The sequence below is a fragment of the Myxine glutinosa genome, chromosome 10 (assembly GCF_964187855.1).
Source record: "Myxine glutinosa chromosome 10, kmMyxGlut1.1, whole genome shotgun sequence".
NCBI lineage: Eukaryota > Metazoa > Chordata > Myxini > Myxiniformes > Myxinidae > Myxine > Myxine glutinosa.
Genome location: NC_136270.1, coordinates 124,252,931 through 124,280,426, shown reverse-complemented (window position 1 = coordinate 124,280,426; position 27,496 = coordinate 124,252,931). Strand labels below are relative to the sequence as shown.

Sequence of the window (27,496 nt, the reverse complement as noted above, 5' to 3'; positions counted from 1 at the left end):
CAATTTGTTCTTTATCTTGTATGATGATAACATGAAAACATCCCTTTGATTTTACACTGTTTGTGTTGTTTGTGGGAGGTCAGTGTCATGGTCTGAACCATGTTTGTTGATTTTGTTGAAAAATGTTTTAGTCTTGCACGGTATTGGATCTTATTGATATTCTGTGCCTTCGACTCTCTGATGTTCTTCCACGTGCATTGTACGCAGTTGATCCAATTCCTGCTCACTCTTGTCCAGTCAAATCGCCTGATTGGAGTCAAGCGAAAACTGTGAGTCACGGCAAAAAATCTCGAACTTTCGATTGGTCTGGTTACCTGTTTATTGTGTGCCAAGAAGTGTTCTCTTCTTCCTCTTCCTTCTGGGTGTGGCAACTGGTTTTGAGGATGGCTGTTTTTTTTTGTTTTTTTTGTCATCATTTGCCGGTGTTGTTGTTAACGTTGTGATGTTTTCTTTTAACAAAGCAGACCTTTGATGTTGAACGATGAAGCATCTACGCTCCCTTTGCCCAAGTATGGTCGCCCTATCAGCATCGAATCGATTGGTGACTATCTGGTATGGTCATAACGTATCTCTCTTCTCTCCATTTAAACACCATTGTCCCTTTTTTGACACCTCTGCTAACCAGGGACCTTTCTGTCTAGGATCCACCGTTGCTTAGTGGCAATGGTTTCTCTTCCGTGCAGCCCAACACAGATGATGGACCGATCATTTCTGAAGTGCTCATTGCAAGTCCTCAGCCACTTGACTTCGACTGCAGGTAGTTTCCCCTCTGATAATGTAAGAGCTATGGATTCATCTCTGCAATATTACGACAGTTTTTCTTTAAAGTACATTATCTTCTTCTTCTTCTTATTGTTCTGTTGATTGCAAATTATCAGAACATGGTTGATGGATGCAGAGGTTGGGCCTACTTTGCTGACAATCTTTTATCATAACTTTAGGACAATGAGTCCTCCTGTCATCAAAGAGGAACCGGGCAGCCCAGATGTGATCATAGAGCCCTCAAGGCATTCGTCTACACCTCCAAGTCCATTTTCTCCCTCCAGCTTCATTGACTGCATCTTGGCAGGACGGGACAATCAGGACGAAGGAGCTGGTGAAAGAGAGATGGCCGTTCCCACTTTGGTTACAAAGACATGTGATAAAAATCTCTCCCCATGTCTGCCAACAGACCTGGTCCCCGTCTCTGCCTCGGTCCCCGTCTCTGCCTCGGTCCCCGTCTCTGCCTCAGATCCTACAAGTTATTTCGACAAGCAATGCATGAGTCTGGCATGCCGAATCAAGTGGGTACACCTGAGGCCAACTATTTCCCTCCTTCGTGCATTTGATGTTTTGGTGATGTAGATTTTTCAAATCTATCATTTTCATCTCGATCAATGTATTTTAACCAAAGCTGTCTTATCATTTGTTCACAACTTATTTAGTGCTGTACCTGAACCGAGTTCTCGAACTCGGCGAGTTGTGCTTCCGAGCCGAGTCCGGGTCAAGCCGGGTTTGGCTGTCAACTCGGAAACGAACTTGGATATTTTCCTGTCACGTGAAAAGAAGTAATTGCAGTGTTTTGCAAGTGTGCGAGGTAGAAATATGTGTTAGTATATGAATTGGATCTTCTTCAAATGGCCATTGGGCTTGGGCGGTTCTTAAAAGTTGAGAATCGATTCAGATTCCGAACTGATTCTGATTCTTCACCCAAATCGAATAAATTCGTCATTGTCACACATCAAACCTGCTCAATTAGTTTCGTCCGAATCCGTCTATAACTTTTTGAGATATCCTACTCACAGACAAACAGGGGCGAAAACATGACATCCGTCCAAGAGAAATAACGTTACTGTAAAATTTATGTTCATGAGTAAATAAAATCAGTGGCATGATTTATATTACAAGTCAACTTCACTAGCCCCCTCGCACGGCTTACCAGGAGAGACTGTTACGCAGGCTCGTGTTGGGTGATACTGAATAAGTGATTCCGGATGTCTAGTTCCGATTTGCTGATGGCGATTGATATCGGTCACGTTTGGCATGACTTTCCATTCCACGACCACGAACTTCCCTTTGATGGGATGATTTAAAATGCTTATGCATAACAGAGGTACTCGACATGTAAGACAACTTCTTGCCTGCAGAGCACAAATCGAACTAGCTTTGGATTTAAAATGTCGCTCGGTTTTTCCGGATTCTTTTCAAATCCAAAGAAGCCCCAGATCATGGACGGAGAAAAACGGACTTGTCTTTGTCTGTTTTGCAAAAAATATATAACAAGAGACGCTTTTGATATAACTTGCTTAACTAACGACTGGGTTCTCGATGGACGAAGTGAGACAAAGCAGAATCGACTCCTGAAACTTGGAACAATGGAACTGTTACAGACGGGTAATCGGCTCTGTTCAAATCCCGGTTCCGATGAAGGGAATGGATTTTAACCGGGAAATCGATTATTTTGCCAAATCCTAATGGTCACGTTGTTTTTTCTTTGTGAGTTTTGAAACAAAATGTTCCCGTAATCGGCACCGTTACCTGTCTAGGGAATCATGGCGTGGCTAAGTAAAGATAGCATTTAGATTTGATTTGCCGATGGGAGTCACGCTTCATTAGCATAGGAATTGAAAACCAATATCAAGTTTGTGAGTTTGTGTTTAAACTAACTTGTTTTTTTTCTTCCAAGGAAATCGGGAGCAGTGTATTGTAATGGGAGCAGTGCTGTGGCCAGCTGTACCTGTCAACACAGCTTAGATTTAGGCCATGCGTGCTCCATGTGATCAATTTACATACACTTGATTCCAGCTCTTCCATGAGCCTCGATCATGAAAAAAAATATTGCAAACTTCTCCGAGTTCCAACCCAATCCCAGAAATTATCGATCAGAATCCAAACCGAGTTTTTGCTACAAGATCCCAGCACAAGCCTTACTGTATGTTTGTTTGTTTGTTTGCTTTAAAATGAAGCCACAATCTTGTTTGGTAATAATCGTCGTTTGTATGCCGGTGTGGACCCCGGTTTAGAATAGGTACACCGTATCCCTGCGCATCGTAAGAGGCGACTAAGGGTTGGCGTCAGGAAGGGCATCCGGCCATAAAAACATTGCCTCAAACAGGGAACCATGATTGTCATGGGGCCCGCAAGGCTAACCCCTGCTCTAGCGGGGAAAATGGCCTTAAAACGATCATTCATTCATTCATTGTATGCAGAACATGGCTGAAGGGTTTTTTATTTTAACATGATCTAAGGCTCATAAATAGAACTGACACACGCACTCACAGACATAGGCAAACATACGTGACACAACACAAGACTGTTAGACGAGACAAACACAGCCACTGAGCTTGGGGGAAGTGCCATCGCTTCCTGGGATACTCTGAGTACCGGCGACTTCACAACAATGGCGCCACTTTTCTTACCGCATTAAGCGGGGCATTTCCTCAGGATGAATTTTGGCATGGACTTGGGGTGCCTGGCTCATGGTTTCAGCGCCCACAGCCTCATCGCTGGACTTGGTATTCCAATGCTGGTGGTGTGGCGAAGGACATTGGCCATGTGCTCATTTATGGTCGATGCCGGATGCTCCATTACTGCAGGGTCTACCGGAGTGCTCAGTTCCTCAACACTGACCACGGGCTTGTTGTAGCAACTCTGAAGTTGTAGCTCAAATTCAAGAGAATGCTATCATCCCAGCCTCAGCTGGATGTGGGCAAGCTCAAGGAGGTGAGGGTAGCTGAGGAGTTTGCGAGCAGGTTGAGTGGGGTTTTGGGGGTCTGGATGCTTCGGGGGATCCTGAGGAGTTGTGGAGTGCCTTCAAGACCACCATCCTTGATGATGCCGGTGGCTGCCTTGGAACCCTCCGTCAGGCGAAGAAGAACTTTGTCTCTCAGGGGACGCTCAATACCATCGACCAGTGTCACAGGGCCAGGCTTGATGGCAGAGCTGAACTGTTCCGGGAGCTGAGGCGTAAAACTGTACGCTCGCTGAGGGCGGACAAAGAGGCCTATGTGTGAGGAATCTAAGAAAGGGTAGAGCAGCACTTGTGGACATGCGATTCTCGTCTTTCTTACAGAGGAATCCGTGCATTGCGTTCCTCTAAGCCTGTCCCTAGGTGTACTGCGGTTAGAGCAGAGGGTGGTGGCCTCTTGATAGAGGAGTATGAAGTGAAGGCCTGCTGGGCCGGTTACTTTGAGCGGCTGTACCACACCAACCCACCGGCTGTTGAGTTGGATGTCAGAGGTGTTGCTATCCCAAATGCTGACCCGCCCCAATTAACTGTGAACCGCCTTCACTTGTGGAAACACAGGTGGCGGTGAACCGGTTGAAAGGGGGCAAAGCTCCTGGGATTTGTGGCATCCATGTTGAACTTCACAAGGCTGGTGGAAATGCTGTACTTGAGTCGCTGCATGCAGTTCTGTGCTCTGTTTGGAGCACAGGCATCATCCCAACTGACTGGAAGAGGGCCTCGTTGTCCCCCTCTGGAAAGGGAAGGGTGATCACCAGGACTGAAACAACTACCGAGGGTTGACGCTACTCTCAGTGCCGGGAAAGGTCTTTGCTTAGATCATTCTTGAGAGGGTTCACCGCCATCTGCTCGAGCACCAGTGACCAGAGCAGTCGGGCTTTACACCAAGGAGGTCAATGATTGACTGTATCCTTGCGCTTCGGGTCCTCACCGAACGCAAGTGAGAGTTTCGCCAGGGGCTGCTTGCAGCATATGTTGATCTCCACAAAGCGTTCGATTCGGTGAATCGGGATGCCCTCTGGAGGATTTTTGGTCTTTGTGAGGTGCCACCAACGCTGATCAATCTGATCTCTGAACTATACTCTGGTACTGAGAGTGCTGTGAGGTGTGGTGGCTCCATCTCTGACTTATTTCCAGTTGATACAGGAGTTTGGCATGGGTGTGTACTGGTTCCCACACTCTTCAGCGCTTGTATGGACTGGATTCTGGGGAGGATGTCGGAGAGGTCAGGCTGCGGTGCATCGTTTGGGAGTGTCAAGATCTCTGACCTTGATTTCGCTGATAATGCAGTCATCTTTGCGGAGATGCTGGATATGCTTACGGGAGCCCTCCAGGCACTAAATGAGGAGGCGGAGCTGCTGGGATTACGGATTTCCTTGGTCAAAACCAGGATCCAGGCTTTCAATGACATATTGGATGCTGCTGTCAATGGAATGAAGGTATTGGAAAGGGTGTTGGAGAGGAGGATAAGGAAGAAAGTGAAGATCGACGAAATGTAATTTGGATTTATGCCAGGAAGAGGAACGACAGACGCGCTTTTTATTGTGAGGCAGTTGCAGGAGAAGTACATGGAGAAGAGGAAGAAGTTGTTTCTTGGGATTGTTGATCTGGACAAAGCATTCGATGGGGTTCCACGCAAAGTATTGACATGGGCAATGAGGAAGTTAGGAGTGGAGGAATGGTTTATCAGAGTAGTGATGGCAATGTACAAAAGAGCGCGCACAGCTGTAAGGACGAAGGACGGGAACAGTGGTGAGTTTGAGGTGAAGGTGGGAGTGCATCAGGGGTCGGTACTAAATCCACTACTATTTGTAGCTGTGATGGAGGTGCTGGCTCAGAATGTAAAGGAGGGTTTACCGTGGGAGTTGTTGTATGCAGATGATCTGGTGTTGATTGCGGAAAGTATGGATGGACTGAAGGAAAAGATGAACAAGTGGAAGGAATGTATGGAGCCAAAAGGTCTGAAGGTGAATATCGGAAAGACGAAGGTGATGGCAAGTGGTAAAGCATGTGGTGAGGTGGAAAGAACTGGGAAGTGGCCGTGTGCTGTGTGCAGGAAGGGTGTCGGAGTGAATTCCATTCAATGTACAATGTGCGCTGAGTGGGTTCATCAAAAATGTAGTGGTTTGAGAGGGTCATTAACCAGTGTGGCAGCTACATTCAAGTGTAGGGTGTGCACAGAGGGAGCTGCAGATGGAGGAAATGTTGAGTTGGATCTTGGAGACGGCGTGAAGCTGGAAGGTGTGAAAACATTTTGCTACCTCGGAGACATGCTGAATGGAGAAGGTGGATCAGACTCAGCAACGGTTGCTAGAGTGAGATGTGCATGGAAGAAGTTTCGGGAACTGAGTGGCGTGCTGATGAGGAGGGGAGTGTCGTTGAAGCTGAAGGGAAAGGTGTATGCTGCATGTGTGAGAAGTGTTATGATTTATGGGAGCGAGACATGGGTAATGAACGTAGAGCAGCAACGAAGGTTAGAAAGGGTGGAAATGCGAATGGTTCGATGGATGTGCGGAGTATCGTTGAGAGAGAGGAAGACAAATGATGAATTGCGAAAAATGATGGGAATAGAGCCTGTGATTGATGTTGTGAAGAGGAACAGGTTGAGATGGTTTGGTCATGTGTTGAGGAAGGATGAAAGTGACTGGTTGAGAGGAGTGATGGAAATGAATGTAGAAGGAAGTAGAGGACGGGGAAGACCGAGAAAGACTTGACTAAAGATGGTGGAAGAAGAAATGCGGGCAAGGGGGTTAACAAGGAGAGATGCAGAAAATGGGGCAAGATGGAGAAGATTGTCATGGGGACCGCAAGGCTAACCCCCGCTCTAGCAGGGAAAATGGCCTTGAAATGCATGTTGTTGTTGTTGTATTGGATGCTGCTGTCTTGTCTGTGCCTGTTTGTGGTGAGGTTGTTGAGGTCACGAAGAGATTCACTTACCTTGGCAGTGTTATTCAGTCTCCGCATGTTGTGAGCCAGAGGTTGATAGACGTCTGGGTCGGGCCTGTCGATAGGTGTGGCGCTGTCGGTATCTATGCAGCAGGACGAAGTCTTTGAGTCTTTAAGTGCTTGGTGCTTCCAGTCTTTCTCTGCAGATGCAAGACTTGGACCCTTACCAAGGGCAAGAGAATGGGACTTCACTCCTTCGGAACCAAGTCTCTTTGGAGAATCCTTGGCTATCGCTGGTCGGACTTTGTGTCCAACCAGCGGTTGCTGAGAGAGATTCAGTTGATATTTGTTGACTATGGTCCGTGAGCGTCATCTGCGGCTGTATGGACATGTGGCTCGTTTTCTGGACGCTGATCCAGCTCACCAGATACTCTCAGCAAGGGAACCTCGTGAGTGGAGGAGGCCAATGGGCCGACCGCTTGCCTCGTGGTTGCAGCAGGTTGATCAGCATCTCAAGGAGATAGGGATGGGCCAGGCATCAGCCTGGGGGATGGCCAGACTGAGGCCCCTGGAGTACCGTCGGAAAGTGGATGCGGCAATGCGCTTCTCCGGTGCATGCTCCGGCGCATATTCCCATACCTGACCTGACCTGAATTTCCTCCTCCAACCTATGGGGATTGTCCATTCTCTACCCTTCCATGCTGAACATCGAGCAAGAACCTGCACGCACCATTTTTAGTCTTTCGTACAATTCAGCCGAGGTTTGAACCTCCCAGACCTTTAGCATCAATTTTTGTAGGGGTGCGGCAGTGCCACTGATGCAATTTCCCTGTTGATTAGCAAAAGTTTGTAATTTGTTCAGGGTGCTGATGATAACTTGCCTACTCTTCGCAAAGGGCACCTAGGGATCTTTAACGTCCACCAACTAATATTAGCAAATGGGACGCCCAGTTTAGCGTTCATCCAAAGAACGACACGTACATTGACAAAACGCCAGGATGGAAGTTCAGAGCTGGGTCAGGGTTTAAACCCAGATTAGACAGCTCGGAGGCGAGTATGCGTGCCATCTCTGGCTATCGTGCCAGCCCATATTTTTGGATAATGTGTCCGTCGCAAACAAGAAATTTGAATAATATACGAGTATTTGCCCTCTCACCATTTTTGGTGACTTTGACATTTTCCCAAAGCTTAAGTTTGTGGAAAAAAATACAAATTTTGTTCCTCTCATTGAACTGTTCACTTCTAATGTATTACTTATTTTACCCAAATTATATGAGCTGGATGAGCTGGCTTTTGAGAACCGGATCAAGTTTGCACATGCTGCTGGCAACTGTCTTTTGACACTTGTTTCACCAAATTTTTACAATAATTATTATTGGTCTGTGACATCGCAATGACAATTGATAAATCAATGGCATTTGCAGCAAGTAGGGTAAATCAACACTCGAGCTTAAAGCTCTACCTATCGGAAACTATCTTTCCGCATACTCTGTATCATTTCCAGAGGTGATGTTTGTGATAATAATAGTAATTATATGCATATTTCAAGTAATTTGAATACCATGATCATCGATTTGACATGTGCATCCTCTTCTCTCTTATTCCTTCCCTAATCACAGAGATGGGATCTCAGAACATGTGGACAGCATCGATTTCCGGCTGGAGCAACTGCAGGACATGTTGTCTGTTCAGCAATTTGCGAGTGACCCTTTCACATTGGTAGATGTACGCATCAGAATTATAGGAGTGGAATAAGTGGGCAGGATGATTTTCTGAACGTAATGCTTTTCCAATCACACTCAAGTTAAGGAAATGTACTGCAACAAAAATGGCGCAGGGTTCCATTGGGTTGAATTTCATGTTTTGATGAAATCAGTACACTTGGGGTGTGTTCCATCAACAATAAGCTTGCTATCGCTTGCCAAACTAGCCGTTCCTTATCAACCGTTTTATTAGAGTGCTTGCTTGAGTGCATAAACCACTTGGCGAACACTCGATACCTCCGTATTACCTCGATACTCGTATTACCTCCGCCACCGAAGATGGACGGAGATTGTTTTTGGTAACGGAACACACACCCGCAGGGATGCCGTAGATATAGATTACAGTATATCTAGGCTCAGTCCGTTGATCTGTGGGGGGATGCGATAAGCATAGAATGCCTCAAGAACTTGGGGTTTCCCCCCCCTTTCAGTTTAGGGGGTGGGCACACTGGGTAACAAGGGTCAAAACAGGGGGAAATTTTTAAAATGAGAAATTCGATGTTGAGTTATTTGTGGTGGAACTTTTTCCAATCTTTCAAGCACACACGCGCATAACTTTTTTTACCATTTGAGCTTTTGTCATCAAATTTTCAACAATGTTTTATTATGAGAACTAGAATATGAGACCCGTCGCTTCGCTGACGGAAATACCAACCTTTGCTGCGATGGATAATTTATGGGGGAAGGGAAAAAAATGGATTCCTGGGAGATCCTGCTCTCCGTGCAGGGATAACCAACGTCACATGTTGGCATTTGCAGTTTTGACATGCGTGTCCATGTACCCATAAAAAAAATTGCATTTTTTTTTTTTTGGAACACAAAACTCCCGCGAGTTACCCGAATCTACCGTAGTTGGATTTATTGAAATCCGTTAATCCGTTCTCAAGTTATAATGTGACAAACAGACAGACAAACAGACACGGCTCCTTTTATAATATCGATATGGAGAAGATAAATTAACTAATTTTGTCAAAAGGTCAAAGGTCAGCATCACATAAAATCATCATTTTTCATCCAATTGACCTAAAATTTAAAGGATTTGCATATTGGGTCACTGAATTGGTTCACCAATCAAAAGTTAGAAGCCGATTGTTTTGTCTCTTTTTAGATCAAAAGGTCACGTTGCATAAAACGGTCAATTTTTATCCGATTGACTTGAAATTTGAGCAGGCTTTCCGTATTGGAGCACTGAAGCCTATGGATTTTGAGGTCAAAAGGTCAAGGTCGCCTAAAATTGTCAATATTATTTTTGTATGTATTTTTAACTGTTTTTCTCATGTTTAGCGTATGGAAGAAGAAGTCTGAATACAAAGTGGATGCGCATGGGCTTTACATTTTCAGATTCATTCCTTTATAGTTACTATTGTTATTGGAAGCGGCCTTGGGAAAAAAACCACAAGTAATATATGTATGTATATATATATATATATATATATATATATATATATATATATATATATATATATATATATATATATATATATATATATATATATATATATGTATATGTATGTATGTATGTATGTATGTATGTATGTATGTATGTATGTATATATATATATATATATATATATATATACCACAAGAAAGAATAGAGAGATAGACACACACACACACACACACACACACACACACACACACACACACACACACACACACACACACACACTATCTATACTTACATGGATTTCGCCCAAGGCGGAAAACCCCTTTGGCGATGGGGGTAAAAGACGTCACTCCAACCTCCATTGTGTAACCCTTAGTCCTCCTGTCAAGTTTAAGTTTGGTTTAGATTGGATAAGTAACTGAATGTATCTCAGTCAGACAGACACCGAATTGCATAATTTAGTATGATAGAGCAGAGGATGTCTGCATGTATAAATATGGATCATACATCCATTAAAGGGACAACAACAACACCAACAACAACATGCATTTTAAGGCCATTTTCCCTGCAAGAGCGGGGGTTAGCCTTGTGGTCCCCATGACAATCTTCTCCATTTTGCCCTATTTTCTGCATCTCCCCTTGTTAACCCCCTTGTCCGCATTTCTTCTCCCACCATATTTAGCCAAGTCTTTCTCGGTCTTCCCCGTACTCTACTTCCTTCTATATTCATTTCCATCACTCTTCTCAACCAGTCACTTTCATCCTTCCTCAACACATGACCAAACCATCTCAAACTGTTTCTCTTCACAGCATCATACATTAAAGGGACACAATCATGAAATTCGTTGAAGGGATCTGTTTTAGAGGATGATCTCCCTGACCCATTAGCACAAAAATAATGTTTTTGGGAGAATTATAAGCCAGAATCGGATTATTTTCACTTCCGTTATGCAAATGAGCTACTTCCGTTGATTCACGTGACATCTGTGTTGGCACCAACAGAGGATCAACGACCGTGTGCTTTGTGGTTAAAAAACCTATGAACAACCAAATTAAACATCAAAACATATGTTCATTCATAATATCGTGTTGCTTGCAAAAAACAGTTTGAGCCGTCAGCATTCGTATTTGATCAACAGGTGATCATTACCTGGGAAACAAGCCTCGGAAATTGCTGAAACATGATGCCGTACCGACACATACCGGGCAAAACTGTTTATTGTTGAGAGTTGCATGTTTATTTTGAAGCCATGCCCAAGCTAGGCCCATGTAACCCAAGCTCAGAGCTCATCCTCAAGTAGTTAACTATGTTACTATAATGCCAGCAAAGCCTACCTGTCGCTTCGCTGACAGACCTATTCATCCTGTTTGCCAAAAATTGATATATTGGTTCACTGAGTCTGTATTGAGTCCATCCGTACATCATGATAAACTCGACCAGCATAATATGCGAATATTTCATCGGTTTATGAAGTGCCCGCAGGTCTATTATTGCTCGGTGGCTGATTGGGGCTTCGTTTGTCATGTGCCTTGAGAGCAGTTTGCATTCTCGTTAGTTAGCCGATCAATCTCCGAGTCCCGGCAGCGAGCCAGAGATCCCTCACATCTTAGATGATGTTCTGCTGCCTTTGTGAAGCCTGCACCTTGCAGTTTTCCATATAAATGTTGTTGTTCTGCACAAACTGGCCCGCAGCACGCGACAGCCAACAGATCCTGCAGATCAAAAAATGTCATGATTGTGTCCCTGTTAAGTACACCAGGAATCTGTCACCCAACAAGCAGATGTCTCCCTACTTCAACCTGTGTTATATTTAAAACCTACCCCCAATTAATCCCACTCTCACCTGGTGCTGATCCAAAATGAACTTATCAATAATAGCTACGGACCAGCACAACCACCTTTGATCACCAAAAGCCATGCACAAATAGTGCCGGGTCTTCTTTCGCTTTGCCTGCCGGCCAATTTATGGGGGCATGCACAGAGCAGGAAAGGGTGAGAGATTTCGCAGAATGAGAGGGAGGGTTCGGGAGGTGGATAGAGCATTTTGGGATGTCGAGAGAGTCGGTGGGAGAGAGAGAGAGTAGGTGGGAAGAAGAGAGAGTGGGAGGTGGGAAGGAGAGAGAGTGGGAGGTGGGAAGGAGAGAGAGTGGGAGGTGGGAAGGAGAGAGAGTGGGAGGTGGGAAGGAGAGAGAGTGGGAGGTGGGAAGGAGAGAGAGTGGGAGGTGGGAAGGAGAGAGAGTGGGAGGTGGGAAGGAGAGAGTGGGAGGTGGGAAGGAGAGAGAGTGGGAGGTGGGAAGGAGAGAGAGTGGGAGGTGGGAAGGAGAGAGAGTGGGATCGGTGGGAACGAGAAAGAGTGGGATCGGTGGGAAGGAGAAAGAGTGGGATCGGTGGGAAGGAGAAAGAGTGGGATTGGTGGGAAGGAGAAAGAGTGGGATTGGTGAGAATGAGAGAGAGTGGGATCGGTGAGTTGGGAAAGAGAGAGTAGGAGTTGGTAAAGAGAGAGAGTGGGAGTTGGGAAAGAGAGAGAGTGGGAGTTGGGAAAGAGAGAGAGTGGGAGTTGGGAAAGAGAGAGAGTGGGAGTTGGGAAAGAGAGAGAGTGGGAGTTGGGAAAGAGAGAGAGTGGGAGTTGGGAAAGAGAGAGAGAGTGGGAGTTGGGAAAGAGAGAGAGAGTGGGAGTTGGGAAAGAGAGAGAGAGTGGGAGTTGGGAAAGAGAGAGAGAGTGGGAGTTGGGAAAGAGAGAGAGTGGGAGTTGGGAAAGAGAGAGAGAGTGGGAGTTGGGAAAGAGAGAGAGAGTGGGAGTTGGGAAAGAGAGAGAGAGAGTGGGAGTTGGGAAAGAGAGAGAGAGAGTGGGAGTTGGGAAAGAGAGAGAGAGTGGGAGTTGGGAAAGAGAGAGAGAGTGGGAGTTGGGAAAGAGAGAGAGAGTGGGAGTTGGGAAAGAGAGAGAGAGAGTGGGAGTTGGGAAAGAGAGTGGGAGTTGGGAAAGAGAGAGAGAGTGGGAGTTGGGAAAGAGAGAGAGAGTGGGAGTTGGGAAAGAGAGAGAGAGTGGGAGTTGGGAAAGAGAGAGAGAGTGGGAGTTGGGAAAGAGAGAGAGAGTGGGAGTTGGGAAAGAGAGAGAGAGTGGGAGTTGGGAAAGAGAGAGAGAGTGGGAGTTGGGAAAGAGAGAGAGAGTGGGAGTTGGGAAAGAGAGAGAGAGAGTGGGAGTTGGGAAAGAGAGAGAGAGTGGGAGTTGGGAAAGAGAGAGAGAGTGGGAGTTGGGAAAGAGAGAGAGAGTGGGAGTTGGGAAAGAGAGAGAGAGTGGGAGTTGGGAAAGAGAGAGAGAGTGGGAGTTGGGAAAGAGAGAGAGAGTGGGAGTTGGGAAAGAGAGAGAGAGTGGGAGTTGGGAAAGAGAGAGAGAGTGGGAGTTGGGAAAGAGAGAGAGAGTGGGAGTTGGGAAAGAGAGAGAGAGTGGGAGTTGGGAAAGAGGGAGTTGGGAAGAGAGTGGGAGTTGGGAAAGAGAGAGAGAGAGAGTGGGAGTTGGGAAAGAGAGAGAGAGAGAGTGGGAGTTGGGAAAGAGAGAGAGAGAGTGGGAGTTGGGAGAGAGAGAGAGAGTGGGAGTTGGGAAAGAGAGAGAGAGAGAGTGGGAGTTGGGAAAGAGAGAGAGAGAGAGTGGGAGTTGGGAAAGAGAGAGAGTGGGAGTTGGGAAAGAGAGAGAGAGAGAGTGGGAGTTGGGAAAGAGAGAGAGAGAGAGTGGGAGTTGGGAAAGAGAGAGAGAGAGAGTGGGAGTTGGGAAAGAGAGAGAGAGAGAGTGGGAGTTGGGAAAGAGAGAGAGAGAGAGAGAGTGGGAGTTGGGAAAGAGAGAGAGAGAGTGGGAGTTGGGAAAGAGAGAGAGAGAGTGGGAGTTGGGAAAGAGAGAGAGAGCGTGGGAGTTGGGAAAGAGAGAGAGAGAGAGAGTGGGAGTTGGGAAAGAGAGAGAGAGAGAGTGGGAGTTGGGAAAGAGAGAGAGAGAGAGTGGGAGTTGGGAAAGAGAGAGAGAGAGTGGGAGTTGGGAAAGAGAGAGAGAGAGAGAGTGGGAGTTGGGAAAGAGAGAGAGTGGGAGTTGGGAAAGAGAGAGAGTGGGAGTTGGGAAAGAGAGAGAGTGGGAGTTGGGAAAGAGAGAGAGAGAGAGTGGGAGTTGGGAAAGAGAGAGAGAGAGAGAGTGGGAGTTGGGAAAGAGAGAGAGAGAGAGTGGGAGTTGGGAAAGAGAGAGTGGGAGTTGGGAAAGAGAGAGAGAGAGAGTGGGAGTTGGGAAGAGAGAGAGAGAGTGGGAGTTGGGAAAGAGAGAGAGAGTGGGAGTTGGGAAAGAGAGAGAGAGAGAGAGTGGGAGTTGGGAAAGAGAGAGAGAGAGAGTGGGAGTTGGGAAAGAGAGAGAGAGAGTGGGAGTTGGGAAAGAGAGAGAGAGAGAGAGAGAGTGGGAGTTGGGAAAGAGAGAGAGTGGGAGTTGGGAAAGAGAGAGAGTGGGAGTTGGGAAAGAGAGAGAGTGGGAGTTGGGAAAGAGAGAGAGAGAGTGGGAGTTGGGAAAGAGAGAGAGAGAGAGTGGGAGTTGGGAAAGAGAGAGAGAGAGAGAGTGGGAGTTGGGAAAGAGAGAGAGAGAGTGGGAGTTGGGAAAGAGAGAGAGAGAGTGGGAGTTGGGAAAGAGAGAGAGAGAGTGGGAGTTGGGAAAGAGAGAGAGAGAGTGGGAGTTGGGAAAGAGAGAGTGGGAGTTGGGAAAGAGAGAGAGTGGGAGTTGGGAAAGAGAGTGGGAGTTGGGAAAGAGAGTGGGAGTTGGGAAGAGAGAGTGTGGGAGGTATGGAGAGAGTGGGAGGTATGGAGAGAGTGGGAGTTGGGAAAGAGAGAGAGTGTGGGAGGTAGGGGGAGAGAGAGTGGGAGGTATGGAGAGAGGGAGAGTGGGAGGTATGGAGGGAGAGAGTGGGAGGTATAGAGAGAGTGTGTGGGAGGTATGGAGAGAGTGAGAGGGGGAGAATAGAGAGAGATGGAGATTGCAGGGCTATAAAGAGAACACATACAGGAAGACTAACAAGTGTGCATGAGTATGGTGTGTGGGGGATGGAGTGGAGAGCAAACCTTTCGGTGCATTGGACAAAAGTGGTTGCCATAAACAGGACATAGGATGGCTGGTAGAGAGAAACTCAGAGCTGAGCGACACCACAGGTACGCAGCAGATGCAGAGTGACCAAAGGGGGCACAACTGGAGCCAAGTGACACAGTAGCCAGGACATCTCATGGAATGCGTGGATGCAGAGGGCATTGTACTGGTCAGGCTCTTCTGAAGCACTGCCCTCAGCCCGGCGGTTTCACGTCCTTGTACTTCCCTCTCCATTTGTTTTTATCCAATTTTGCTTCTCTCCGTCAATCCCCCTTTGTCCTTGTGTACCTCTCTGCTATTGCACATGCATTTAAGGTTAAGAGGGCGCTGTATTGGCATCTTCTATCCTGGGGCAGAAAAGTGTGTGTGTGTGTGTGTGTGTGTGTGTGTGTGTGTGTGTGTGTGTGTGTGTGTGTGTGTGTGTGTGTGTGTGTGTGTGTGTGTGTGTGTGTGTGTGTGTGTGTGTGTGTGTGTGTGTGTGTGTGTGTGTGTGTGTGTGTGTGTGTGTGTGTGTGTGTGTGTGTGTTTTGGGGGGGGGGGGGGGGTTTCCTCTCGATATCAAAACTTTATACATTGGAGGGACTCCCCATGGAGACTGTTATTGCTAACTCTAACGTCATGGGTCACATGGTATGGCTGCTCTATTGGATTAAAGGGAAAAAAATTGCACATCATTTTCTCCAAAATCATTCGATGAAAATCTTTTTGAAACTTGGCATATGTCAGCAATTCCCCCCAGAGTATATAGAGTGATAACGATGACATCATCGGGGGTGGTATTCCAGCCATAATTGGTTGATTTGAAATCTTTATCTGAAAAATCTGAAACTTCATATATCTGATCTATGACCAGATGTGAGTGAAGAATGAAATTTATGACGTTCATTACCCTTGCCAAGTGACCCCTTGCCAAGTGACCCCTTGCCAAGTGACGTAATCGGGTGAATGGATGATACAGGTATATGGACCATAATAGTGGCGTATTCAGTTAATGATGGTGTTTTTTATCAGAATGAATGCACGAGGCGAGACTATTTGCGCTCTGCGAGTGCCGTTTTAATTTATTTTGTATTTAATGTCAGTGTTGAAATCATATCTTCTTTTCCTGCCATTACAACTAAATTGAATGCAAGTACAAAGGTGCAGGAATGTTTCCCATGTAGTAGAACTGGATTCAACCATTAGGTCATCTTGGCCCCAGGCCTCATGTTTGAGGCACTTACTTCATTAATTTGGGCCTCGCAACATTCATCCCTATAGTTACTCCTTCACCATAACATGCCAAAACATCCTTGAGTGATCCCTTATTGTCCATTGCTCCACTCTCTTCCATCCTTTTGTTGCAGATTTTTAATCCCAGTGACATTTCCCTGCCAGACATTGAGGGCCTTTCAACAGTGAGTGTTTATGTCTCGATTGTCACTTTTTTCTACACAAGGGTCGAGACTCGTGAAGGAGCTCAACGGCAAAGGGCAATAGACTTGCAGAATACCAAAGGCCATCAGGGAGGAGGAGGAGGGGTGGATACACACAAGGAGGAAAGGAGAAATAACACAGAAATGAGTGAGAAAAAAATTGCCTAGGAAGGTCATGGAAAGGCACACCATCAAGGGTCACACAGTTTCCACTCGTAGTGGAAATCAGACGACCACTTGAGCAGTGGATCCTGAATACCAAAGCAAGAAGACTTAGAAATGAAGGCTGCATGCCAGACAGTGACAAGGGGTCGAGAGATATCCAGAGAGATGATCCGAGCCTCTTTCTCATGGTTTGGGGCCTTTCCATCCACTGCTGTATCAGACAACAAATGTTTAACAAAAGTCCAAAATGGAGGAGATTTAAGTAATTTATGAAAAGGTGATGAGTATCTAACTTTTTTTGTTTCGTTCGATTGCAGAATTGTCTGTATTAATTTTGTTAATTTAATTAATTGTCTATATGTTTGTTCTCCTCTTATATCTTTATATATATATATATATATATATATATATATATATATATATATATATATATATATATATATATAATGCAAGTTGGCTGATTGCGTCTGATTGGGGTAAACGTCGTAACTACATCACAGTGTTGAACACTGATTGGTGTTGATTGGGGTAAGTTACAGTGTTGAATGATGCCTCATTTAAGACCCCTTGGGTCCAGACAGTGCATGCGGAGGTTTTAAAATATTGTTATTCACACAATCTCAAGTTGTATTCATTTTTGTTGTGCACGTAGTGTATATGCTCAGAGTCGTTGGTTTACACATGTACAGGAAGTAAATAAAAAACAATATTCCGTCAATCTGTCAATATCTAACAATGTATATCGAAATATATAAAACCGAAAAACACGGTTGGTGAAGCTGTCCGTCCATTTAGCCGTTAAATAAATGTCTATTATGTACTGTTTGAACATTGGTTGCATCCTGTCTATTAATTATGCATTATTGGAATGTTCCTTTCAACCCTTTAGATTGCTGAGGCCCCTTAAACCTTTGAAGACCCTTTAAGACCACTAAAGACCCTTAAATACCCAGAAGACTAAAAAAAAAAAACAGGACTTAAAATACCCTGAGGATTCTGAAAACCCAAAAGACCCTGAAGATGCTAAAAGACCTTGAAGACCCCAAAGACACAAAAAAAACCCTTAGACTGAAAATATATGAAGATGCTGAAGACCTTATAAGACCCTAAAAATCCTGAACACCCAAAAGACCCCGAACACCCAAAAGACGTTCGTTACCCATGCCCAAAACCTAGAGTTTTGTTCAAAACAAGTTTTTTGTTTTCAAGACAAATCAAGTTTTGTTGAAACACCCAAAATACCTAGATGACACAAAAAGACTCCAAAGACCCAGAGGTCCCCAAAGACCCAGAATACCTTTTCGACCCAAAAGATCATCAGGAATTTCCACAGGCCCTTGCTATTATGCTGTCAAAGGACATTCCTGTCAAACTCCCCAGATATTCCACACTCTATTGTAAACTAATTCCTATACAACACCGTGGTGGAACCGGTTTATCTGCTAGTATAGAATAAGTGTCAAAATTAACTCGGAGCTCATGTCATTGATCCACCCACCCATACCCTTCACCCTTGTACGGACCTTGTTGTGGACTACGCACTAGTTCTTGTCTCGTACTGTTGTACCAATGCAGTGTAATTGCATCAATTATGGCGCAGGCATGATGGGCCGATTGGCCTCTTCCTTTAATACCCTTGTATTTCCTGTCTTGTTCGTCTTCCACTGCTCTGGAATTTTCTCCCCCTCTCTTGTGATCAGCATTTTCTAATAGTTTTGTGAATCTCCTTAAAGTAATTGGAAATCTTCCACGGAAATTCTAATTGCTTGTAAAAATGGTTCTCTTGGTGCCACCTGGTCATTGCTTTGCTTTGTTCCCACCGCCACCAAAGGTGGACGGAGATTTTGTTTGTGTCGGAAGGATATCTCAAACGTTATGGATGGATTCGGATGATACGTGGTAGACCGGTTTGGTGTGTGACAAGAACAAATTGATTCGATTTTGGTGAAGTTCTGGATCCTAGAATTTTGTGGTTCTTCGCCATTGGGAGACGGGGCCAAAACAATATTTAGCACTGCCTCAAAGTTATGGACTGATTCGGACAAAACGTGGTGGGCAGGTTGTGTGTGTGATAAGGATTAATTGTTTAGATTTTGGTGACGATCCGAATCCGTGTACGAGAATTTGACGAGTGATTCTTCACCATCGAGGGACAGGACAAAAACGATACAAAGCACGATGTCTCAAAGTTATGGACGGATTAATTCGGCTGAAACTTGATGAACGAGCGGGATAGTTGACAAGAACAAACTACTTCGATTTTGGGTCAGGTCTGGATCCGGCCAGATGCCAGATGCAACACAAAAAGATGGTATTTTTTTTTACACAAACTGAATAAAACGTCTATTGTTTGTAGGGCAACCACAGGGACAAACAATATTGGAGCACAGGCATCATCATCAGTGTTGAGTACTGATGCCGGCCACGATTGTGGCCTACAGATCTGAAACGGTTGAGCATGCAATTACTCCAGTCTATGTCACTTCAGATGCAAGACCTGATGGAAGAGGTACACAAAGAAGGTGATGGATGCAGCAGCCTCCATGACTCAGGTATGTTTTAAAGATAAATGTGATCACCTGTTTGTTTTTAAATCTGTGCAGGCTCCTACTTCTGCATTCGTCCAGGCCACAGAAGCCTTCTTCCTCTGTTTGGACTGGTCATGAGCTTTTCTTTCCAATTCAGCCTTCCCTTGCTCTCCTCCCCTTTTCCGATTGCATTGAGCTTGTACGAGATTCCTTTGTATTTATGGGACTACTTCCAAAAGTTTAACATCTGCATTTTTGCTTCCCAATTGGTTGCCATTTCATCCAAAAAATTGTTTTTATTTGTAGACTTTGTTTTTATTTGTAGACGAGCTTTGAAGAGGTTAGCGGGTGATGTGAAGTTGGTGTGAAGATAAATTAATAAATTTCATTTCCGACGAAATCGCCAGAGGCGTTACGTCTTAAGGTTGTCCGTTTGTCCATCCGTCCATAGTAGGTTTTCGTTACCACGATAACTTGAGAACGGCTGGAGGGGTCTTCGTCAAACTTGGTGCAGGTTTGAATTATGAGGTAAAGACCAACCGATTCGATTTTGGGTTCACGAGGTCAAAGGTCAGAGATCATGTGAGGTAAAAATCCTGTTACCACGATAACTTGCGAACCAGTGATGGGATTCTGACCCAATTTGTTTCAATTATGTGGAGTGATGTAAAAATAAACTGATTAGATTTTAGGGTCAAGAGGTCAAAGGTCAAATCTGTAATAGGTCTATACCTTGAGAACGGCTGAAGTGATCCAATTAAAACTTGGGTACAGGTATGTATAATGTAATGATTAACTGATTAGATTTTTGGGTCACAAGGTCAAAGGTCAAAGTCTGTAATAGGTCTATAACTAGAGAACGGCTGAAGTGATCTAATTTAATCTTGGTACAGGTATGTGTAATGATGTAAAGATTAACAGATTAGATTTTGGGGTCCCAATTTCAAAGGTCAGAGGTCATGTCAGGTAACAATGTGATAACTTGTGAACAGCTGAAGGGATTTAAATTAAAACCTGGTACATCTATGTATAATGATGTAAACATGAACTGATTAAATTTTGGGGTTAAAGGTCAGAGGTCATGTCAGGTATATATGTGATAACTTGTGAACAGCTGAATGGATTTAAATCAAACTTGGTACGAGTGTTATAATGATGTAATAATGTGGGCGGAGGCAGTATCGGTCAATGTCGTGACATCGAAGAGAGTTGTTCTAGTTCTGAATTGGTATGTTTTTATCATTATAATTATCATTTGCATAAATGGAATTAATTAATCCACTTTTTGTTTTCTCCAATTACTAATCGCATCTCTGATATTTGTGTACCTGTTTTTAGGGAAGCAGCTCGTACAATATCCAGCTCATATGCAAGCAGTTTCGCTCCTTGATACTGACATCCCTTCGCTCCTGGAGAACTCGCCCTTCATTTCGTCTGACCTATTTGAGCTCACCGGGGATCCGAACGACTTTGGATCGTGCAAGGATGAGCAGGGGTCACCTGTCAACGATTCACCTAAATCCAGATCCTAAAAATCCACTCGCCCCATAACGCAACGTGCAAACCAGCGCAGTGGACGCTTTGCCAAAATCGTATCCTAAGAGTCTGCGCAGCCGTCCATCTTGCATAGCCCTTCCAAGCATCGGTTTGTTCAATACCACAGTCAATCCCTGCTCCTCGGTGGATCTGTGATGTCACTCGGTGTGAGTGGCTGTCCACCAGCTGCTTTGGCCTACTTACTGTTTGAGCATTGGATTCGTTGGTACTGACATTTGAAAGTAGTATTGCAATGGTGATTACAAATGGCCCAGTACAGCGGTGTGGAGTTGTTTTTCAATGGCGAACACACACACACGCTCACACACACTAAAGGTGGCTAACACATTGGAAAGGGAAAGGTTAATGTAGTTTTGAATATGAAATTTTCCAGTGCAGTACCAGGCCTCACATCTGTCTTGTCATCTACAGATTTTGAGGTACATCTGGAATGTTCATATAGATCAAATCGATACATCAAAGATATTTTGGAGTCAAAATACAATTCTTTGGCCGGTTGGTTGTTTTACCCGGCCCTTAGCGATGCGGTCCACCTGTTGTGCCAAACAGCGGTGATCCAACTTTCCAGTTGTTGGCTCGACCTTTTGTGATTCACCTGACCAGAAGCGATCTGCTCAGCCGCTTGTTGGTTTGACTCAGTTACCTGCATCACAGATTGTTGACTCGATGCGCAGCTATCCGGCTTGCTGGGTGTTGGCCAAACCCACGGCGATCCAGCTCCGACGCTCCACGTTTGGAAGATGCGAAGCGTCATATTGCTGCAGTGATACAACGAAAATGAAGACCGTCTTCATTTGTCGTCATTTTATGTGCACCAATGGGCCGTTACTTTGTATTATAGTTATTTTACTTGAAAGCTCATTAGGTTTGTTTAGAGTGCAGAATTCAATCTTTTGTACCCGTATCCTCACAATGTAGACGATCGATCGTCGTTTTGTTTCATGACACCTTGCCAGAAGTTCATGTTGCAGTTGCACATAGGCTCTCCTCGGTTTTGTTTCCCGGTGTTGGCTTAGCGGTTAGGGTGCCGGCTTGGGATCCGAGGATCCTGGGTTCGAATCCCGGTCGATCGCTGAATTAACGCCAGGGGGGTTGACTCAGCCTGTCATCCTTCCGAGGTCGGCAAATTGAGTACCAGCTTGCTGGGATGAATGATCCCGGTGTGTACCCCGGTTTAGAATAGGTACACCGTATCCCTGCGCATCGTAGGAGGCGACCAAGGGTTGGCGTCAGGAAGGGCATCCGGCCATAAAAACATTGCCTCAAACAGGGAACCATGATTGTCATGGGGCCCGCAAGGCTAACCCCCGCTCTAGTGGGGAAAATGCCCTTAAAACGATCATTCATTCATTCATTCTCAACGGACACTCGTCAAGCTGAGTATATCGTGGATTAATTTAGTGTTTGAATGACAAACCCATCTTGGGAGATTTTTGCCTCAAATGTCAAACAGGAAATGCACATCGTGCACGGACGACATGCCAGCCAAACGCACCCGTCGTATCTTTCACATTCAGGAACCACACAGTTAAACTTTGTCAATCGGACAAGCCTCAATTCCAAGTTGTTAAATCCCAACAGCTCTTGCCAACCATTCGATGTACCGGTTGCATTCTGGGTAAAATGGGGAGTTCACTCGTTTCTTTCCAAAGCAGTACAGCAATTTTTTTGGTTCTCTATTTGACGTTCAAGCTTTAAAGTATCGGTTGTTTCATTGTGTACAGAAGCTGATGGGCGTTGTAAACATCTGCAAAACAATAAACAGGAAAACTTGTGCCTGTGCATGTCGGGTTTATGCACGGACATCCCTCTGTAGTGGTAAAGTAAAGATGTTTACACAGGATTGTCTAAATGCAAGAAAATGTTGAGGTTATTGTCCCACCCTCCCCCGTCAAACAACAGCATGCTGTTTCGACCAGGATGGCTGCTGGGCCTTGCATTCCATTCCTCCTGCCTGGTGCTGATCCAGAATATTGTTCATAGAAAAGGAAGACTATCGGGATGGACGTGCACAGGCAACGCCAAGGAGAGCTGCGTGAGGACAAGGTGGGCTGGGTGTGGATTTATTCTTCTTTGCATCATTGTGTGTGACATTATTATTTTGGTCAGGCGAAAAACACCAGACTCTGGCTTTGTGGTGAGATCCTCCGCTCTGAGTCTGGGAGGTCGGCGGTTCAATTCTGGCCCTGGCCGAGTCGGACCAAATACTTAATATGGTACATGTTGCTTATTTGCTTGACGCTCAGCATTTAGAGGATAGGACATGGACAAACCCCCATGCGTACGCTTTCCAATGGATGTTCAACTAGAGATCCGTTAGCCGGCACATGACTGTTGGTCATTAAACATCCCTCGGGGTCCTGTCTGTAAAGCAAATAGCTATCCTGTTGACATTTTGCTGTGGATCGAATATATTTGTCCACCATATACGATGGTGTGTGTTCAAAGATGTTATGACTTATTGCTCAAAGAAAAACGCTGCTCCAGACATAATATTGTCCAATGGGCTACGCCTACAAATCGGCACCAATCGGCATATGTACATGCTTAACATGCCACATGACCGATGAACCACCTTTAGAGGCCATTTCCCCCCGCAGAGCAGGGTTGGCCTTTTTCGGGCACCGTGGTCCCCTTTGTTAAAGCAATGTTTTATGGCTGGATGCCCCGCCTGCCACCAACCCTGTTAGTCGCCTTTTGCGATACACAGGTAATTACCAGTGAACTGGTACTCAATTTGCCGGCCTCGGAAGGATGACAGGCTGTGTCAACCCCCCTGGTGTTAATTCAGCGATTGATCGGGATTCGAACCCAGGATCCTAGCATCCCAAGCCCGCACCCTAACCGCTAGGCCAACACCAGGCTCCCACATGACCGATGATGTGATCAAAAAATTTTCTCGATCAATTTGTTCCGAGATCATGCTCAAGAAATTTCATACTGATCGGATGAAGCGTTCTACTTGTTGATTTATGACGTTATAACGAAGGCATCCATAAAATCACTCCCCTGCGCTCGCGAAGCAAAAAGCAGGTTAAGGTGATCGGTTGTGTACGGGTGACGTATGTGCGTGTCTGCGTTTCAAAAATTCATTTTCTCAGCAACCAATCAAGTCTGATTGACACAAACTTTTACCATTGGAGCGCCTTCCCCTGTAGACAAAATTGTATTCGTAATTATGACGTCATACATCACGTGGTACGGTCACCAACTTGAAAAAACGTTACACCTCTATCTCTGAAACAATGGAAAAAAATTGAAACAAGGCTCATTGTCAAGTACTCCCCATGGGGAATAACATATGTTAATGATGTCATCGGTGCCTTCGTTATGACGTCATAATTCGACAATGATAACGCTTCATCCGATCAGTATGATTTTTTTTTTCTCTGCAATTGTTGGTCTGATGGATACAAAATTTTCACCGTAGGATCACCTCCTCCTGTAGAATATTTTAATGATAATCATGACGTCATAGGTCATGTGGTACCATCATCGACATCATCTTGGAAATCATCTTCTTGGTCATCATCATCTTGGTCATCATCTTGGAAAAAACCAAAATGTTGCACCTCAATAGCTCTGAAACCACTCCATGGAAAAATGGAAACGTGGCTCATTGTAAAGAACTCCCCACGAAGAATAAGATATGTTAATAATGATGTAATCAGTACCGTAATAATTCGACAGGGAAAACTTTGTCTGATAATTTTGAAATTTTCAGCGTGATCTATGCAAAAATTGTATTAGAGAACATAAATTTATGATGTCATCGCTCCCCTGGTCTGACAACCATATTGGTTCAAAGAAAAGAAACCTTCAAAAACAGAAGAGTTGGCTCGCTCCAACTTGACTGCACAGGGTAAGTATTCCATGAATACCATCTTGTTAACATGTTATTTACTTGTTAACATGTTATATTAAACCCTGGTGTTGGGCTAGCGGCTAGGGTGCCAGCTTAGGATCCTAGGATCCTGGGTTCGAATCCCGGTCGATCGCTGAATTAACGCCAGGGGGGTTGACTCAGCCTGTCATCCTTCCGAGGTCGGCAAATTTGAGTACCAGTTAACTGGTAATTCCCTGTTTGTCGTAAAAGGCGACAAAAAGGGTTGGCGGCAGGAAGGGCATCCGGCCGTAAAACATTGCTTCAACAAGCGTTACGCCTAGGTCCCCTGTCGGGGAAATGATGTGAGTTGACAAAGTGGAACACGCAGAAAACATGCTATGATATGATATTTCGCTCACAAGGGTCAGACATACATGGAGGTGGCCATCTTGGATTTTGACGTGGCGACCCAATTTTCAATAGCGTTCTTCCTTATGCCTAGATACACCCACACACCAGAGGTACTTCGCTTATTTTTCAGGGTTATTTTGCTCACAATGTTCAGACATATATATGGTGGCGGCCATCTTGGATTTTGACGTGGCGACCCAATTTTAAACAGCGTTCTTCCGTGTGCCTAGATACACCCACACACCAGATTAGAAGTTGGTACTTCGCTTATTTTTCGAGATATTTCGCTCACAATGTTCAGACATATATATGGTGGCGGCCATCTTGGATTTTGACGGGGCGACCCAATTTTCAATAGCGTTCTTCCTTATGGCAAGATACACCCACACGCCAAATTAGAAGTTGGTACTTCGCTTATTTTTCAAGATATTCATCTCACAGGGTTCGGACATACATGGCGGCGGCCATCTTGGATTTTGACATGGCGACCCAATTTTCAACAGCGTTCTTCCTTATGCCTAGATACACCCACACACCAGATTAGACGTTGGTACTTCGCTTATTTTTCAAGATATTTCGCTCACAAGGTTCAGACATATATACACAAAGAATTAAGTTAAGCACCCCTACACAACGAATTAAGGTAAGCACCCCCTAATATATATTATTTGTGTATATGTATACATTGGCATATATTCTAAGGTATGTGAGATCAAATAATGATTGGTATGACATTAGCAATTATCCATTGATGAAATGCAGATGAGTGCACTCATCCGTGACGTAGGGTTGAGTCAGTGATCCGATCACGTGGGTCCTACACACGTTATTGACGCAAAGATCGCTAGAGGTCTTCTCAGAACAATGACTGTACGTTAGAAAACATAAACGTCATCCACACTGTCCGTGATGGACCTATAGCTCCATACTTAAATTGAGGTGAAAATATGCCTAAAATTCCCAAAAAATTTCACCTTAAATTATTCAGAATAAAATATTGAAAACGGCATGATTGTTATGTTTTTATGTGACCATAATATCACTTCTCCAGAAAATATAGCAATATCATGGGTATATTACACTGTTTTGACGACAACAAACTTGTAATGTGCGAGGTTGTAAAAAAACGGGGGGGGTGCTTAACTTAATTATTTGTGTATATATGGTGGCGGCCATCTTGGATTTTGACGTGGCGACCCAATTTTCAATATCGTTCTTCCTTATGGCGAGAGACACCCACACACCAAATTAGAAGTTGGTACTTTGCTTATTTTTCAAGATGTTCATCTCACAAGGTTCGGACATACATCATGGTGGCCATCTTGGATGTTGACGTGGCGACCCAATAGATACACCCACACACCAGATTAGACGTTGGTACTTCGCTTATTGTTCGAGATATTTCGCTCACAAGTTTCAGACATATATATGGTGGCGGCCATCTTGGATTTTGACGTGGCGACCCAATTTTCAATAGCGTTCGTCCTTATGCCGAGATACACCCACACACCAGATTAGAAGTTGGTACTTCGCTTATTTTTCAAGATATTCATCTCAAGGTTCAGACATACATGGCGGTGGCCATCTTGGATTTTGACGTGGCGACCCAATTTTCAATAGCGTTCTTCCTTATGCCTAGATACACCCATACACCAGATTAGAAGTTGGTACTTCGCTTATTTTTCAAGATAGGCAGGTTACAAGGTTCAGACATACATGGCATCAGACTTGCATGGCGGCGGCCATCTTTGATTTTGACGTTGCGACCCAATTTTAAACAGCGTTCTTGTTTGTGCCTAGATACACCCACACACCAGATTAGAAGTTGTTACTTCGCTTATTTTTCAAGATATTTCGCTCACAAGGTTCAGAAATATATATGGTGGCGGCCATCTAGAATTTTTACGTGGCGACCCAATTTTCAATAGCGTTCTTCCTTATGCCGAGATACACCCACACACCAAATTAGAGGTTGGTACTTCGCTTATTTTTCACGATATTCATCTCACAAGTTTCAGACATACATGGCGGCAGCCATCTTGGCTTTTGACGTGGCGACCCGATTTTAAACAGCATTCTTCCTTGTGCCGAGATACACCCACACACCAGATTAGACGTTGGTACTTCGCTTATTTTTCGAGATATTTCGCTCAAAAGTTTCAGACATATATATATGGTGGCGGCCATCTTGGATTTTGACGTGGCGACCCAATTTTCAATAGCGTTCTTCCTTATGCCTAGATACACCCACACACCAGATTAGAAGTTGGTACTTCGCTTATTTTTCAAGATATGCAGGTTACAAGGTTCAGACATACATGGCATCAGACATACATGGCGGCGGCCATCTTGGATTTTGACGTGGGTTGCACCCACACACCAAATTTGAATGCGGTCCTTCGCTTATGCACGCACGTCGGCACGCACGCACGGACGGACGGACGGACACACAGACGGAGGGGAAAGCCATAGTCCCCCTTTCGCTACGCTGTGCGACGGGGGACAAAAGGGGTACCAAAAAAACAACAACAACCACGGTCCCCGAAAAAGGCCAACCCCCGCTTTGCGGGGAAAAATGGCCTCTAAAGGTGGTTTTTTTAACGTTATTTCCCCATGGTGAGTACTTCACAATGAGCCACTTTAAAACGAATTTTAAACGGAATAACCTGCAAAATGCCAGCGGAAGGGACATACATACATACATACATACATACATACATACATACACCGGA

General features: G+C 44.9%; 1 protein-coding gene across 12 annotated transcripts in view; it reads left to right on the top strand.

Moving 5' to 3' along the window:
* LOC137417995 (heat shock factor protein) overlaps positions 1-22,301 on the top strand; it is a 58,331-nt gene extending 36,030 nt beyond the window's left edge. For 2 of the 12 annotated variants that reach the window (XM_078786061.1, XM_078786062.1), the window contains 8 exons: positions 208-269; positions 465-552; positions 642-757; positions 942-1,283; positions 8,230-8,329; positions 16,209-16,259; positions 18,931-18,994; positions 20,309-22,301. In XM_078786061.1, the coding sequence (XP_078642187.1) occupies positions 208-269; positions 465-552; positions 642-757; positions 942-1,283; positions 8,230-8,329; positions 16,209-16,259; positions 18,931-18,994; positions 20,309-20,502 (1,017 nt within the window). In that variant the 3' untranslated portion in view covers positions 20,503-22,301. Of the gene's footprint in view, positions 1-207; positions 270-461; positions 553-641; positions 758-941; positions 1,284-1,424; positions 1,548-8,229; positions 8,336-16,208; positions 16,260-18,930; positions 18,995-20,308 lie in introns of all 12 variants that reach the window. The other 10 variants (XM_078786058.1, XM_068103936.2, XM_068103935.2 and 7 more) reach the window with 10 other exon arrangements.
* The last annotated feature ends 5,195 nt before the right edge of the window (positions 22,302-27,496 follow it).